The sequence below is a fragment of the Mustela nigripes genome, chromosome 13 (assembly GCF_022355385.1).
Source record: "Mustela nigripes isolate SB6536 chromosome 13, MUSNIG.SB6536, whole genome shotgun sequence".
NCBI lineage: Eukaryota > Metazoa > Chordata > Mammalia > Carnivora > Mustelidae > Mustela > Mustela nigripes.
Window position 1 is genome coordinate 80121009 of NC_081569.1, and position 15416 is coordinate 80136424.

Genomic DNA, 15416 nt, shown 5'->3' on the forward strand with positions numbered 1-15416 from the left:
TAAAATCGCAGTCCTGTAAGAAACATGAAGTAATATGACCAAGAGAATAAGACAGAGAGGAACTTGGGTGGCTCAGTCGCTGGGTGTCCAATTCTTGATTTCAGCTCAAATCATGAGCTCAGGGTTATGAGATCAAGCCCTGAGTCAGGCTCTACACTCAGTGTGGAGTCTGCTTGAGATTCTATCTCTCCTTCTTCCCCTGCCACTGCTCATACACTCATGTTCTCTAAAATTAATGAGTTAAATTTTAAAAAGACAGAGAGAATAAGGGGGAAAAGCTCTAACCAGGAAAATAGATACCACTTCATCTGAGTCTAGAGACAAAAATAAATCTACAGACACAGAGGCAGAAAATCAAGACATTAACACCTGTAACAGCAGTTCTCGAAGTGTCGAGAAGACATCTTCAAAGATCCATGAGGTTAAAACTTTTTTCGTAATACCAATACCATGACAGTAATTATCTTTTTCATTCTCATTCCTTCAGGAGTGTAAGGTGGGATTTTTTTAAAGCTATATGTGATATAGCAATAGACTGAATGCACAAGTAGACATGAGGACAGACCTGACTTCTTTTATTAAGTCAGACATTATTAAAGAGACATACAAAAATGCTTAACAATGCTACTGTTCTCATTAATTTTCTATTTGTTCTGGAAGTAATTTTTCATTAAAAATGTATGTTAACACATAATGAGTCTATTATTTTCAGATAAATATATGTTCTAAATTTCTCAGTTTTAATATCTAATATGGTAAAGATAAATAAATATAACCTACATAAGGCTCTTTGAGGTCCCCTCAATAAGACTTGTAAAGGGATCCTGAGACAGAATGTTTGAAAACTGCAGGAAGAATCTTAACAAGAATGAAACCGGAATCATAAACAAAAAAAAATATGTAAAGTCTAAATGTGCTCATCAAGTAGTTCTATTAAACTACTGACCCAGCACTGGTGCTTTCAAAGTCACATAAAGTTCATAAATTAGTCCCACCAGGAATAACACAAAATAGCTAATCTAAAGGAAGTACAAAAAAATAGTTAAATCCATGGGCCGTCAAACCAGACTTCCTAATTTCAAACTCCTCATCTTCGAATTCTGGCTCTGTCATAAACTACTTCTATCACCACCAACCAAGTTACTTAACCTCAATATTCAATATGCTTGAATTTTTTTCAAATAAAAAACAGAAATGCTGATATTAGCAACACCTACTTCATATAAAGTTGTCATGAAGACTAAGTGAGTTAAGACATGTAAAGTGTTTAGTATAATGCCTGACTGTAATAATCAGCATTAGTTGTCATGGCTGTTGTCATACAAAATCATTTTGGCTAAGAACAGGGATAACCAATCTCAAAAGCTACTGGAAACCCAGGAGCCAGCATAGGAGAGCATTACCAGTGACCTACAATTTTCCTTTGAAGAGAAGATTTCTTTTCCCAAGCTGTACGGGATCCTCTTGGATACAACAAGGACTACAACGTCCATTGCTGTCAACCACTCTCAATAAAGTAAGAATAATGAAAGAATTTTCTTTCATTAGCAAAATCTATTTTTTATTCTCCAGTCATCTTCAAATGGGCTAGTAAATACACAATTAAGACTTACCTTTACACACTGTTCAGCTAAGTCTCTGCTAGTCCTGTTATTAAGCTCAACCACAACTAAACGATTACAAAGTGCTTTTATAGCTCCATCAACCCCAACAATCCTTCGGGTGCATTCTGCAGATACATCCAGATAGTATGTGATGGCACGGGCTGTCACCTCTAACACATTGTCTGGAGCACTTTCATCAAGAAAAATTTTGCAGAGGGCTGGTAAGAAAGTGCGAGGAGGACATCTGTAGTGAAAGAAATCATATTATACCTAGGATTACTAAATTCTTCACATCAAAATAATAACAAAATCATAAATAAAAACTGTAACATAATACAGCACATTCAACACTGTGTCTTCATGCGTATTAGGTAGTATTTCTCACATTGCTTTTGTTTCCAGGAAAATACTTACACGCTAATCTCATCACTGCTGAAAATATCAAGTTAGCAACAGTTTTAAGGTAGTAGCATTAACTTGAAACCATGTTTTAAAAAAAAAATCCCTATTCAATACACAGCTCAAACATCAACTGCTCTGTAAAACCTTTCCTAACCTCACCAAATCACTAAGTGGTACTTTCATGTTCCTAAAAACTTCATACAAACAGTGCCTACACTACTTAATCTATCACTTTATTTCCTTATTTATCCTAAAAGGTCCTGTAGGCCAGGGATATTATTTAATTAATGTTTTATTAGACCAAGTGCTGATCTGGGGTTTAATAGATAAGGATAACACATACAGCAACTTTTTAACCTTTGTGATCCTGTTTCCTCAGTGATAAACCAAAAATAACATCTAAAAAATACCAACTTTATATGGATGATATGAAAATTAAGTAAAATTATATATATTGAACACTTAGGCCTGTATGCTGGCACCACACTGAACTAATTAGCTATATAGTCAAAAGCAGAATTTGTGAGGTACCAATAATACCCTCTATATTTTATCAACACTTTAAATATGAAAGATTATGATCTACATTTAGAAGAAATCTCAGTTATATGACATTAAATACATTATTCTAACTTCTCTGCACAAACTAAGCTTTAAATGAGCTACTAATAACATAAAAGGCAGTCCTCTAAATGTACTAGTGGAATTATTTTTCCTTCAAATTTTAGTGTGTATCTTTAGTAGCTTTTAAAAAATATGTGTTGGGCACCTGTGTGGCTCAGTCGGTTAAGTGTCTGCCTTCTCTCCCTCCCTCTAACCCTCCCCCAACACTTAAACACACTCTCCCACATAAATAAATATATCTTAAAAAAAAAAAAAAAGCCACCATTATAATATAAACAGGTAATACCTTAAACCTGTCTCTTCAGTTGTAGATCAGGGATTTTTTCCCCTTATCTTTTAAGATTTTATTTATTTATTTATTTGAGAGAAAGAGTGAGAGCACACAAGCAGAGGAAATGGCAGGGAGAGGGAGAAACAAGCAGCCAAGAGAGGAAGCAAGCTTCCTGCTGAGCTTGGAGCCTGACCCAGTGCTCAACCCCAGGATATGAGCCAAAGACAAACACTTAACTAACTGAGCCACCCAGGTGCTTTCAAAGAATTTCCTTCTTTCTTTTCTTTCTTCTTCCTCTTCTTTTTTCTTTTGTTTTTTTTTTTTTTTTTAAGATTTTACTTATTTATTTGACAGAGAGAGAGAGAGAGAGAGAGAGCGAGCGCACAAGCAGGGGGAGCAGCAGGAAGAGGGATAGGGAGAAGCAGACTCCTCACTGAGCAGGGAGCCTGATACAGGACCCTGGATCCTGGGATCATGACCTGAGCTGAGAACAGATGCTTAACTGACTAAGGCACCCAGGCATCCCAACAGAGAACTTCTTAGTATCATTTTCAAAGAAACCATATGCTGACAGATAATCAAATCAGTCTTTGAATTCAAACCAGAGATTTATGGTTATTCAACAGCACTTGCTTACCTTCTTTGAGCAAGGTCCTCAAAAGTTCCTTGCTTCCCCCCGCCCCCCAGGCTACCACTACAACCGTAACTTTCCTAAGGTCTGAATCCATGTCAACAGGGGGTAACTAAGAAATAAGATTTACACAATCAAGAAAAATGATGTCACTATAAATTTGTTATCACCAACCTTAAATGAACACAATGTCCAATAATTCTGCTACACTTCTTCCACAATCTACAATGAGTATTTCACCATTCCTTTAATTTTTTCTAGGCTTTGTGACTCCCTTGGTTTTCCATCCAGTCTTGGTCCTGAACTCCCTGGCTTTTCTCTATTTGGTCTCTTCTATTCTCTTTGTTAGTACCTCATGGATCTAAATCTCATCCATATATCAATGAAAAGTCCCAAAATGTTACCTCCAACCCAGACCAACTCACTCACAATCACTATCTCCACTTAGAATTATCACAAGCAACTTAGAAAGAGCATATTAAGGACCTCCTTAAGAGGCCTGCACATAAACCAACTCATTACCCATTCCCAGTTATGCTCCTCTTGGGTGGTTTTAGAGCACTCAGTAAAATCCATCTATCAAAAGCATCCATCAAGCTAAATTATATTTTCCCATTTACCTGTCTCATCCATGAAAACATGAGCTACTAGAGAGCATGTCTGTGCCTTAACTGTTTTCCTACAACAGATCCAGACTTGTTATCTACTGGATACTCAAATATTTGATGAATACATGAAATACATATATGTATACATGTATACATATATGTATATATATATACATGAATGTATATATACATACAGGAATATAGTGAAAATAATTCCTGTCTCAAGAAATTTAGTTTAGGGGTGCCTGGGTGGTTAAAGCCTCCGCCTTCGGCTTGGGTCATGATCCCAGGGTGCTGGGATCAAGCCCCACATCGGGCTCTCTGCTCAGCAGGGAGTCTGCTTCCTCCTCTGTCTCTCTGCCTGCCTCTCTGCCTACTTGCAATCTCTGCCTGTCAAATAAATAAATTCAATTTAGGGGATTTGGGGAAAGGAAGTCCTCATAAAAAAGGAAGACATCTGAGTAAAGTCAAGACATTCTTTGCTTTGGAGAGTTATTGCAAAGATCTGAGATAATGGATCTAAAATGTGTAGTACAGGGCTCAGGACATAAAAAAATGCTTGATAAACCACATGACAGAAGTTGGCTGAGCAGACAAGCCCTTCTATTCCAAGTAAGGAGAAAAGCATGTACAAAGGACAGAGAGTTGAAGAATTACATGATGTTGCAGATTTTATTTTCCAACAATATCCACATCATCTCCCATTCCACATATATACTTTTTAAGATTACCTATTTATTTTAGGTGGGAGGGACAGAGAGAGGTGGGGAGAAAGAATCCTCAAGTAGACTCCCCACTGAGCATAATACCCAACCTGGGGCTTGATCCAGGACCCTGAGGTCATTACCTGTGCTAAATTCAACAGTCATATACTCAACGAACTCAGCCACCCTGGCACTCCCCCCAGTACTCTTTTTATGATGTGACTCTGATACTCATTCCCATTGAGAGGGCCTATGTTCCCACTATTTGAATCTGAACAGCTTTATGAGTAAAGTAAAAGTGACAGCTGGGTGACTTCTAAAGCTGAGCCAACAAAAGCTACTTGACTCTCTTCAGACTCTGTTTTTGCAACATAACCACTACACTATGAAGAAGCCCAAGCCATATCACAAGGCTAGTAGGTGTTCCAATTAACAAACTGAGAAGTCCTAACTTAAAGCCAGTATCATGGGCATGTGAAAGACCAAGTCATCAGATGATTCTAGTGCAACATCATCAAGCTTTTGTTATAGATAAGTAGGATCATACTATATATAAATAGGATCCTATAATTTGCTTATTTCTTTGATTGATAATGCTATGACCACTTTCCGACTTTAAAATAAACAGGCCTAGCTCAATCTTTCTAATGTCAACATAACATCCAGTATAATGAAGAGCCATACATTATTCACCACTAGGGTAGTTTCCAGTTTTTTTACTATTTGTAATAGTGCTGTAGTGAATACTCCTGGAGGTGTATCTTTACACGCCTGTACCAGTACAACTGACCACAGGGTCTAAACTGTGCAGACCCACTTGTACATGGGTTGTTGGGGATTTTTGTTTTTGTTTTTTCATAAATACCATCCAGTAACTGTTATTTCTATCAGTAAGGCTTCTGGTCAACAGGAAGATATAAGTAGTTAAGTTTCTGGGGGTCAAAGGTTATACACAGATTTCTGATTGCAAATTTAAATAAAAACTTGAGAGGCACCTAGGTAACTCAGTTGGTTAAGCACCCGACTCCTGATTTCAGCTCAGGAAATGATCTCAGGGCCATGAGCTCAAGGCCTCTTGTCAGGAGACGCTAGGTGTAGATCCTGCTTATGATTCTCTCTCTCCCTCTCTTCTCCCTCCCCAGCACACTCTATCTAAAAAAAAAATTAAAGGGGCGCCTGGGTGGCTCAATTGTTAAGCATCTGCCTCCGGCTCAGGTCGTTATCTCAGGGTCCTGGGATCGAGCCCCATGTCGGGCTCCCTGCTCAGCGGGAAGCTTGCTTCTCCCTCTCCAACTCCCCCTGCTTGTGTTCCCTCTCTGTGTCTCCCTCTGTCAAATAAATAAATAAAATCTTTAAAAAATAACAAAAGTAACATAAATGAATAAAATAAATAAAATTAAATAAGTAAATAAATAAAAAATAAAATAAGTCAAAAAAACAAAAGTATAATTCCACCACAAGCATTTCGAGTACTTATTTCCCCACTGCTAAGCCATACAAAATGCTACTACCTTTAAATTTTTGCTAACCTGGGGGCCCCTGGGTGGCTCAGTGGGTTAAGCCTCTGCTTTCAGCTCAGGTCATAATCCCAGGGTCCTGGGATCAAGCCCCAAATCGGGCTTCCCACCCAGCGGGAAGCCTGCTTCTCCCTCTCCCACTCTCCCTCCTGTGTTCTCTCTCTCACTGTGTCTCTCTCTGTGAAATTCATAAATAAAATCTTAAAAAATAATAAAATAAAATAATTTTTTGCTAAAGTGATAAACACTTATATGTAAACTGATAAACACTTAAACTGATAAAACACTTAAAATTTGGCTGGCCAGGATAGAATTAATAAACTTTTTTTAAACAAGATTTTATTGATTTGAAGGGAGAGAATGAGTATGTGAGAGAGCATGAGAGGGGGGAGAGTCCTGCTGAGCAGGAAGCCTGATGTGGGACTTGATACTGGGATTCCAAAATCATGACCTAAGCCAAAGGTAGTCGCTTAACCAACTGGGCCACCCAGGTGCCATAAACTTTAATTAAAAAAAAAAAAAAAGATTTTATTTATTTATTTGAGAGGGTGAGTGAGCATGAGCAGGGGGTTTGAAGAGGGTGGCGCAGAAGGTAAGAAAGAAGCAGGCTCCCAACTGAGCAGGGAGCCTGACTCGAGGCTAGATCCTAGGACCCTGGGATCATAGCCTGAGTCAAAGGCAGACACAACTGACTGTACCACCCAGGTGCCCCAATAAACTTAAAATTAAACACAGAATTATTCAAGCCCCACCAAGAAAATACAAAAGAACCTAAAGCTGCATGCATACACCCACAGACAAACACTTCAGGCTATAGAGAGTCTCTAATTAGAATCACAAAAAATTTACTACAAAATAAATTTAATCACTCATATCTCATTGCTGTATTTCTAATGCAGACCTTATTTCTATATGAATACATACTGGAGGCAGATATGAAACCATACTGGGCATATATTAACATCATTTTAAAATCTCCATTCCATTTTCCCTTAAAAAAATAAAAATCACAATTTACTAACCTATTAATTCATACCTCCAAGGACTAAAAGCTTATAACATCATCTTCAATTACATTTTCCTACAATGAACTCTAAAGTTCAAAACAATCAAAAACTACAAGATCCTCTATCAAAAGTAATACCATTTTGAAAATGTTTATAAGAAGATAATTATATGCAAACACACTGGGTTAGACTTCAGAAAATAATTAAATATCATTTAAAACAGATTAAGGAAAGTTTGATTTCCTCATATATGAATTGTGATATCAAGAGTTCCAAAAAAGTTATCAGGCAAAAATGTATGTGGGGGAGGGCGGGGAGGGAAAGGGTGGCTAGGTTATGGACATTGAGGAGGGTATGTGCTATGGTGAGTGCTGTAAATTATGTAAAACTGATGATTCACGGACCTGTACCCCTAAAGTAAATAATGTATTATATGTTAATTTTAAAAAGGTATATACAAAGATAGTCACAGTGACATAAATCATGTATCTAATAACAAGGGCATGATTAAGTATATGACACATCCATATGACAGATTATGCTGGTTTTACTGAGGTACTTACTAAAAAGATTATGATACAAATACTGTTTAATAAAAATATTAGGTAAAAGAAGAAAAATCATATCCATTAAGGTGTTCATCATGTTAAAATATTCAGAGAAAAAAAAAAAGGAAAAAGTTAAAATAGCTTAGTACTAGATAGTGCAATTACAGATAATTTCTCTAAAAACTTCTCTAAACTTTTCTGATTTGTACAAATTTCTCATTCTCTGCACTTCTCATTCTCTAAGCTTTTCTGATTTTTCTAAATCTCTAAAACAAGTGTATTTTACAATTCCCAGAAAAATAAATTTAAAATTTGGGGCAAGTCAACTACATTAAGTTTATTATAGCCTATTTCTCCCAATTATAATCAAAAACCTTGGGGGAAAAAAAAAAGCAACCATCTGAAGACTCTGAAAAGTAAAGAGCAGATGGACTAAGGAAGGAAGTCAAAACTTAAATAAGGACCCATGATAGAAGTAAGTTTCAGGGGCATTTTTCCTTTCCTCTTTTCTTTTCTGGTTTGACGCCTTGATGGGTCAGGTCTCAAACTATATAGCAGGAACAAAGAACATAAACTCAGAGAGGACCAACAAAGAGGGTCTCTGTGAGCCAGAGAGCGTGGGGAGAAATTCCTGGGGCTTCCTACTCCCTACCTGGCCCCAAGGCTAACCTCAGAGTTAAGCCTCACACTAAATCCTGAGTGACACATGCACAGTGCAGTAGAGATGGCATGAGCATCTAAGGTGCTGGAGAGAACTGGGCACTAAGAAAAGGAGCCCCTATGGATAAAAGAGCATGAGAAGAATCCTGTTATCTTCCCTTTTTCTCTCACTACTTTCACCTTGGAAGCAGCCTAGTCAAGTCTAGTTTAGTGCCAGCATAAGGGTTAAGAGTGGAGGGGGAGGTGATGGGAAGAAGCATAGCTATAACATCAAGAAAGTCCCAGTTTTCTAGCTAGAATACAAGTAAAAAGGGCTCGAGGTAGCCAAAAAATACAGGGGAAATCTCAGAAAAGAAAGAGCAGATAAAGGATCCCCAACACAAGTCCTAAACTCACCTCCAAACTACACTATGAAGGAAATAGCTGAAAAACACCAGCAAAGACTCTGACAACTGAACTATGATATAATCCACCACTCAAGCCCCAGATTATACTCTGAATGACAAATGTACATACAGAGTAGACCCAAACACCATAACAAAAGCTATGAAATCACTAACATTGGAACCACCACCCACAGAGGGCAAGTCAGAACTTGCAATCTAAATCAAATCAGAATGACTGCATGCCAACACAAAACAAAATCAACATTATCTCCAGAGGATTGTTATAAAACCCAGAGTCTAACAATATCCCAAATAGCTAAGATAAAATCCAAAATAATTTGAAACAGGGGTGCCTGGCTGACTCAGTCAGTAGAGCATGTAACTCTTCAGTCTCAGGGTCATGAGTTCAATGCCCACATTGAGCATGAAGCCATAAAAAAACTTGAAACACAAAGAATCAGTACAATCTGACTTAACCAACTCAAGAAAAAGACAGCTGGGTGCCTGGGTAGCTCAGTCGGTTGAGCATCTATCTGACTCTTGATCTCAGCTCAGGTCCTGATCTCAGGGTCATAAGTTCCCGACTCATGTCAGGCTTCACACTACACATGGAGCCTACCTGGCAGCGATGGGGGGAGGGGGAACTATCAACAGATATAAGCCTGAGACAACTAGATATTAAAATTATCAGGGGTAGGGGCGCCTGAGTGGCTCAGTGGGTTAAGCCTCTGCCTTCGGCTCGGGTCATGATTTCAGGGTCCTGGGATGGAGCCCCGCATTGGGCTCTCTGCTCAGCGGGGAGCCTGCTTCCTCCTCTCTCTCTGCCTACCTCTGCCTACATGTGATCTCAGTCAAATAAATAAATAAAATCTTTAAAAATAAAATGAAATAAAATTTAAAAATTATCAGGGGTAAAAAAAAGAAAAAGAAACGAAAATTATCAAGGAGGATTATCAATTAGGTATTGTAACTATACCCCAAGAGGTAAATGTGAACATTCTTGAAATAACTGGAAACAGAACACATAAAAAAGAATCAAATGGAAGTTTCAGAAATACAAAGTACAGGGGGGCCTGGGGGGCTCAGGTTAAGTATCTGCATACAGCTCAGGTCATGATCCCAGGATCCTGAGCTCAAACCCCACATCAGGCTCCCAGTTCAGCACAGAATCTACTTTTCCCTCTCCCTCCATCTCCCCCCCTGCCTGTGCTATCTCAAATGAATAAATAAAATCTTAAAAAAAAAAAAAGATGGGGCACCTGGGTGGCTCAGTGGGTTAAGCCTCTGCCTTCAGCTCAGGTCATGATCCCAGAGTCCTGGGATCAAGCCCCACGTCGGGCTCTCCACTCAACAGGGAGCCTGCTTCCCCTTCTCTCTCTGTCTGCCTGCCTCTCTGCCTGCTTGTGATCTCTCTCTCTCCGTCAAATAAATAAAATCTTTAAAAAACAAAAAAGAAAGAAAGAAAAAGTACAATTTGTGAGTGGGGGGAAAATTTCACTAGATGGGCTCAAAAGCCATAAAACATAGTCAGTGAAATTGAAAACAGGTAATAAAAATTATCCAATCTGAAAAACAGAGTGAAAAGACTGGGAGAAAAAGGGAAATAGTGACAGGCATCCAAGGGAACACATTAAAAAGTGTAACAGTTGTGCCACTGGAGCCCCAGAAGGAAAGGAGAAAACAAAATGTCGATAGAAAATAGATTTGACAAAGAAATGTTCCAAATGGTGAAAGGCATACAATTGAAGAAGCTCAGCAAACTTCAATTAAGACAACCATGCACAGGCAAATCATAATCAAACAGCAAAACCCCACAAAGGTAAATTTTTAAAAAAATCTTAAAAGCAGCAAAAGGAAAAGCAATGCAAAGAAACAAAGATCAGAATAAATGCAGACTTCTCATCAGAAACCATAAAGGCTGGAAAACGATGGAATAAGATCTTTAAAATGCTGAAAAGAACTGTCACCCCAAAATTTTATATCCAGCAAAAATATCTTCACAGCATAAATATAGAATAAAAACATTCTCAGATGAAAGAAAACTAAGAGATTAATCACCAATGAACTTCCCTAAAACAAATATTAAAGAGGGGCGCCTGGGTGGCTCAGTTGGTTAAATGTCCAATTCAACAAGATTTCTGCTCAGGTCTTGATCTCAGGGTCCTGAGTGCAAGCCCCATGTTGTGTTCAACACTGGGTGTGGCTCCTACTTAAAAAAAGAAAAGAAAAGAAAGGGCACCTAGGCCACTGGGTGGCTCAGTTTTTATGACCTGCCTTTGGCTCAGGTCATGATCCCAGAATCCTGGGATCCAGCACCATATCAGGCTTCCTGCTCAGAGGGGAGACTGCTTTTCCCTCTGCCCCCCTACCCCAAGATCTCTTTCCCTCTCTGCTCCCTTTCAAATAAATATATAAAATCTTAAAAAAATAAAAGAAAAAGAAATGCTAGGGAAAGTTCTTCGAAGTTAAAGAAAATGATACCAGAGACATACAAGGAACTTCAGGAATGAAGGAAGAACAACAGAAATAACAAATAGGAATATAAATATAACAGATTATTTTTCTCCTCTTAAACTGACTTTTGAAAGTGAAAATTTTAAGACTACATCTTGAGATTTTCAATGTATATAGACTTAAAACATACAAAAATTATAATATGAAGGATAAAGGGAAGGCTTCTTCACATTAAATGGTACAACACTAACTCTTAGTTAATTGCAATTCCCATAGCAACCATTAAAAAAATATAAAGTGAACCAAAACCTAACAGGCAAGTTAAATTAAAATGTTACAAAATATTCAAGTAAGGAAAGGCAGGAAAGAAGAAACAGAAAAAGGAGAGAGAGTGAGCATAGGTGAGCGACAGAACAAAAAACAAGAAGTAAAATGTTAGACATATTTCCAAACACATCAAAAATTACATTAAATATAAATGGTCTAAACTCACCAATTAAAAAAAGACTGGTTGGATTAAAGGAAGACAACCAGGCTGGATTAAAAAAAAACACAAGCTAACCATGTACTGTCTACGAGAAACCCACATTACATATAATAACATACATTGGTTAAAACTTAAAGGATGGAAAAGATCAAATAAACACTATCAAAAGGAAACTAGAAGGGCACCAGACTGGCTCATTTAGTGGAACATGGGACTCTTGATCTCAGGGTTGTGAATTTGAGCCCCATGTCGGGTACAGAGATTACTTAAACATAAAATCTTGGGGCACCTGGGTGGCTTACTCATTAAGTATATGCCTTTGGCTCAGGTCATGATCCCAGGGTCCTAGGATCAAGCTCCATATCAGGCTCCCTGCTCAGTGGGGAGTCTACTTAGTCTACTTCTCCCTCTCCCACTCCCCCTGCTTGTGTTCCCTCTCTCATTGTGTGTCTCTCTCTCAAATAAATAAATAAAATCTTGGGGGAAAAAAAAAAGAAAGAAAGAAAAGAGAAAAAACAAGAAAGCAAGCAAGCAAGCTTAAGTGACTATAGTTATGTAAAACAAAATAAACTTCAGAACGTGGAAAATTACCAGAGATAAAAAGAGTTTTCATAACGATAAAGAAGATAAAATTTCCCAACAATCCTTTTAAAGGCACCTAACAAGGCTTCAAAATACATGAAAAACTGAGGTAAGTGAAAAGAAATAGATAAATCTACAATTACACTTGGTGACTTCAACACCTCTCTTTCAATAACCTATAAAACAAATAGACAGAAAATCAACAAGGATATAGACTGAACACCACTATCAACCAACCTGACCTAATTTCACACTTACAGACATTCCTCCCAAAGAGAGCAAAACATACATTCTTCTGATGTGTATGTGGATGTATCACCAAAAACAGACCATATCATGGGTGGTAAAACAAACCTTAATAGATTTAAAATAATTAAAATAATATAAAGTATATTTTCTAACCACAATAGTGCCACAAAAATACCTGGAAAACCCTAAATATCTGTAAATTAAGCAACACACTTCTAAATAACACAAGGGTCAAAAAGAAACTGCCAAACAAAATTTTTAAGTATTCTGAACCAAATTAAAATAAATATATAACATCAACTAAAGCAGAAAAGAGATATTTATAGTATTAAATGCTTATATTAGACAAGGTCTCAAATCAGTAACCTGAGCTTCCATCTAAGAACTAAAAAAAAAAAAAGAGCAAATTAAATCTCAAACCAATGTAGAAGGAATTAAGAGCAGAAATCAATGAAACGTAAAGCAGAAAAATAAAAAATGAATTAAACCAAAAGCCACTTTTTTATAAAGATTAATAAAACTGATAAATATTTAGCCAGATTGATCAAAACATAAAAATTGCCAGTATGAAGATGAAAAATAAGATTATCCCAACACACTGTACAAACACCTAAGGATAAAAAGGAATATTGCAAACAACTCTATGCCCACAAATTCTAATTCACATTAGTTAGCCCAATTCTACTAAAATTCACTCAAGAATTAAGTAACTTGGGGCCATCTGGGTGGCTCAGTCAGTTAAGCGTCTGCCTTTTGCTCAGGTCATGATTCCAGGGTCCTGGGATCAAGCCCCACATCATGCTCCCTGCTCGGGGGGAGCCTGCTTCTCCCTCTCCTCCCCACTTATGCTTTCTCTCACTATCTCTGTCACTATCTCTGCCTCTCCCTCTCTCTCAAATAAATGAATAAAATCTTAAAAAAAAAAACAACAACACAAAGAATTAAATAACTTAAACAGTCCTCTATTACACAAACAATTAGTTATAAAAACCTTCAAACATACCAATTTATTCTCTTATGGGTTGTGCTTTTGGTATTTACTTAAGAAATATTTGACTAACCGAGGGTCACAAGGATATCTCCTATGTTTTCTTCTAGAGGTCTTATAGTTTTAGGTTCTTCCTTAAGGTCTATGATTCATTTTATTTCTATATATGGTGTGGTACATTAGTCACAGTTAATTTTTTCTTTTTTCCACATGGACACCATTTGTTCCAGCACCATAAAATAATACTACTCTTTTCCATTGAACTGCCTTTGTTGAAATAAAATATCTGGTATGTCAATCTATTTCTGACTCTCTGCTCCATTTCATCAATCCATTTTGCTTTACATCAATACCATAATGTTTTGATTACTGCACCAATATAACAGGAATTTAAGTATGATATTATTAGTCCTCTAATTAAAGTTGTTTTGGCTAATGTAGGTCCTTTGCATTTCCATATAAATTTTGAGGTCAGTCTGCCAAATTCTCCAACTTGTCAGATTTTCCTTTTTTTTTTTTAAATTTTGCAGTGATTTTTTTTTTTTTTGTAAAGATTTTATTTATTTGACAGAGAGAAACACAGCAAGAGAGAGAACAGAAGCATGGGGAGTGGGAGAAGCAGGCTTTCCACCCAGCAGGGAGCCCCATGCAAGGCTCAATCCCAGGACTCTGGGATTATGACCTGAGCAGAAGGCAGACGCTGAAAGACTGAGCCACCCAGGTGCCCCGTCAGACTTTTCTCTAACAATTGCAGAAGAAATGAAAATACATATTTACACAGAAATCTATATACTAATGTTTATTGCAACTCTGGTCATAATCACCAAAACTGCAAAGCCAGATGTCTTTCAAGAGGTAAATGGATAAACCATCTGTGGGGTACAACCATAAAATGGTACTACACAGATATTAAAAGGAAGGACCTATTTATTATACACACAGCAGCACAGATGACTCTCAAATGCAATATACTACACTTATGAAGCCAGACTCAAAACACTACACAATGTATATGAGATTTTACTTATACAACATTCTGGTAAAGTCAAAATTATAGCATCAAAGAACAGACCACTCACAGGTTGTCAAGCACTGGAGATGGGAAGGATTTAACTTCAAAGGACAGCTCTAGGGAATGTTTTGGGATGTTGGAACTGTGCTGAATTTTAATTGTGGTGGTGGTTACGTGACTTTGCATTTGTCAAAACTCCGAACTTTACTGTGTGTAATTTAAATAAATTTAAGAAAAAAAATTAGTATCAAGCATATCATAATCACAGCACTCTCTGAATAGAGCTAAAAGTATACATCCATGGTACAAACTTTTATTTATAATTAAAGAACTTTTCAAACTTTTATTTTTTTTTTAAGATTTTATTTATTTATTTGACAGGCAGAGATCACAAGTAGGCAGAGAGGCAGGCAGAGAGAGAGGAGGAAGCAGGCTCCCTGCTGAGCAGAGAGCCCGATGCGGGGCTCGATCCCAGGACCCTGGGATCATGACCTGAGCCGAAGGCAGATGCTTTAACCCGCTGAGCCACCCAGGCGCCCCGCTTTTCAAACTTTTAAATTTGTTGAAGATTTATCTCTCACATTATGGGTGGAAATTATTTTTATATAATTAAACCTAGTACTACACCAGTTTATAGACCTAATACCAGTTTATAGACCTAAAAATAGCCTAATTAGGAAAT

General features: G+C 37.4%; 1 protein-coding gene across 6 annotated transcripts in view; it reads right to left on the bottom strand.

Moving 5' to 3' along the window:
* HECTD1 (HECT domain E3 ubiquitin protein ligase 1) overlaps positions 1–15416 on the bottom strand; it is a 99563-nt gene that overhangs the window by 71412 nt on the left and 12735 nt on the right. For all 6 annotated transcript variants that reach the window (XM_059373035.1, XM_059373036.1, XM_059373037.1 and 3 more), the window contains exon 3: positions 1614–1848. In XM_059373035.1, coding sequence (XP_059229018.1) covers positions 1614–1848 — 235 coding nt within the window. The remainder of the gene's footprint in view (positions 1–1613; positions 1849–15416) is intronic.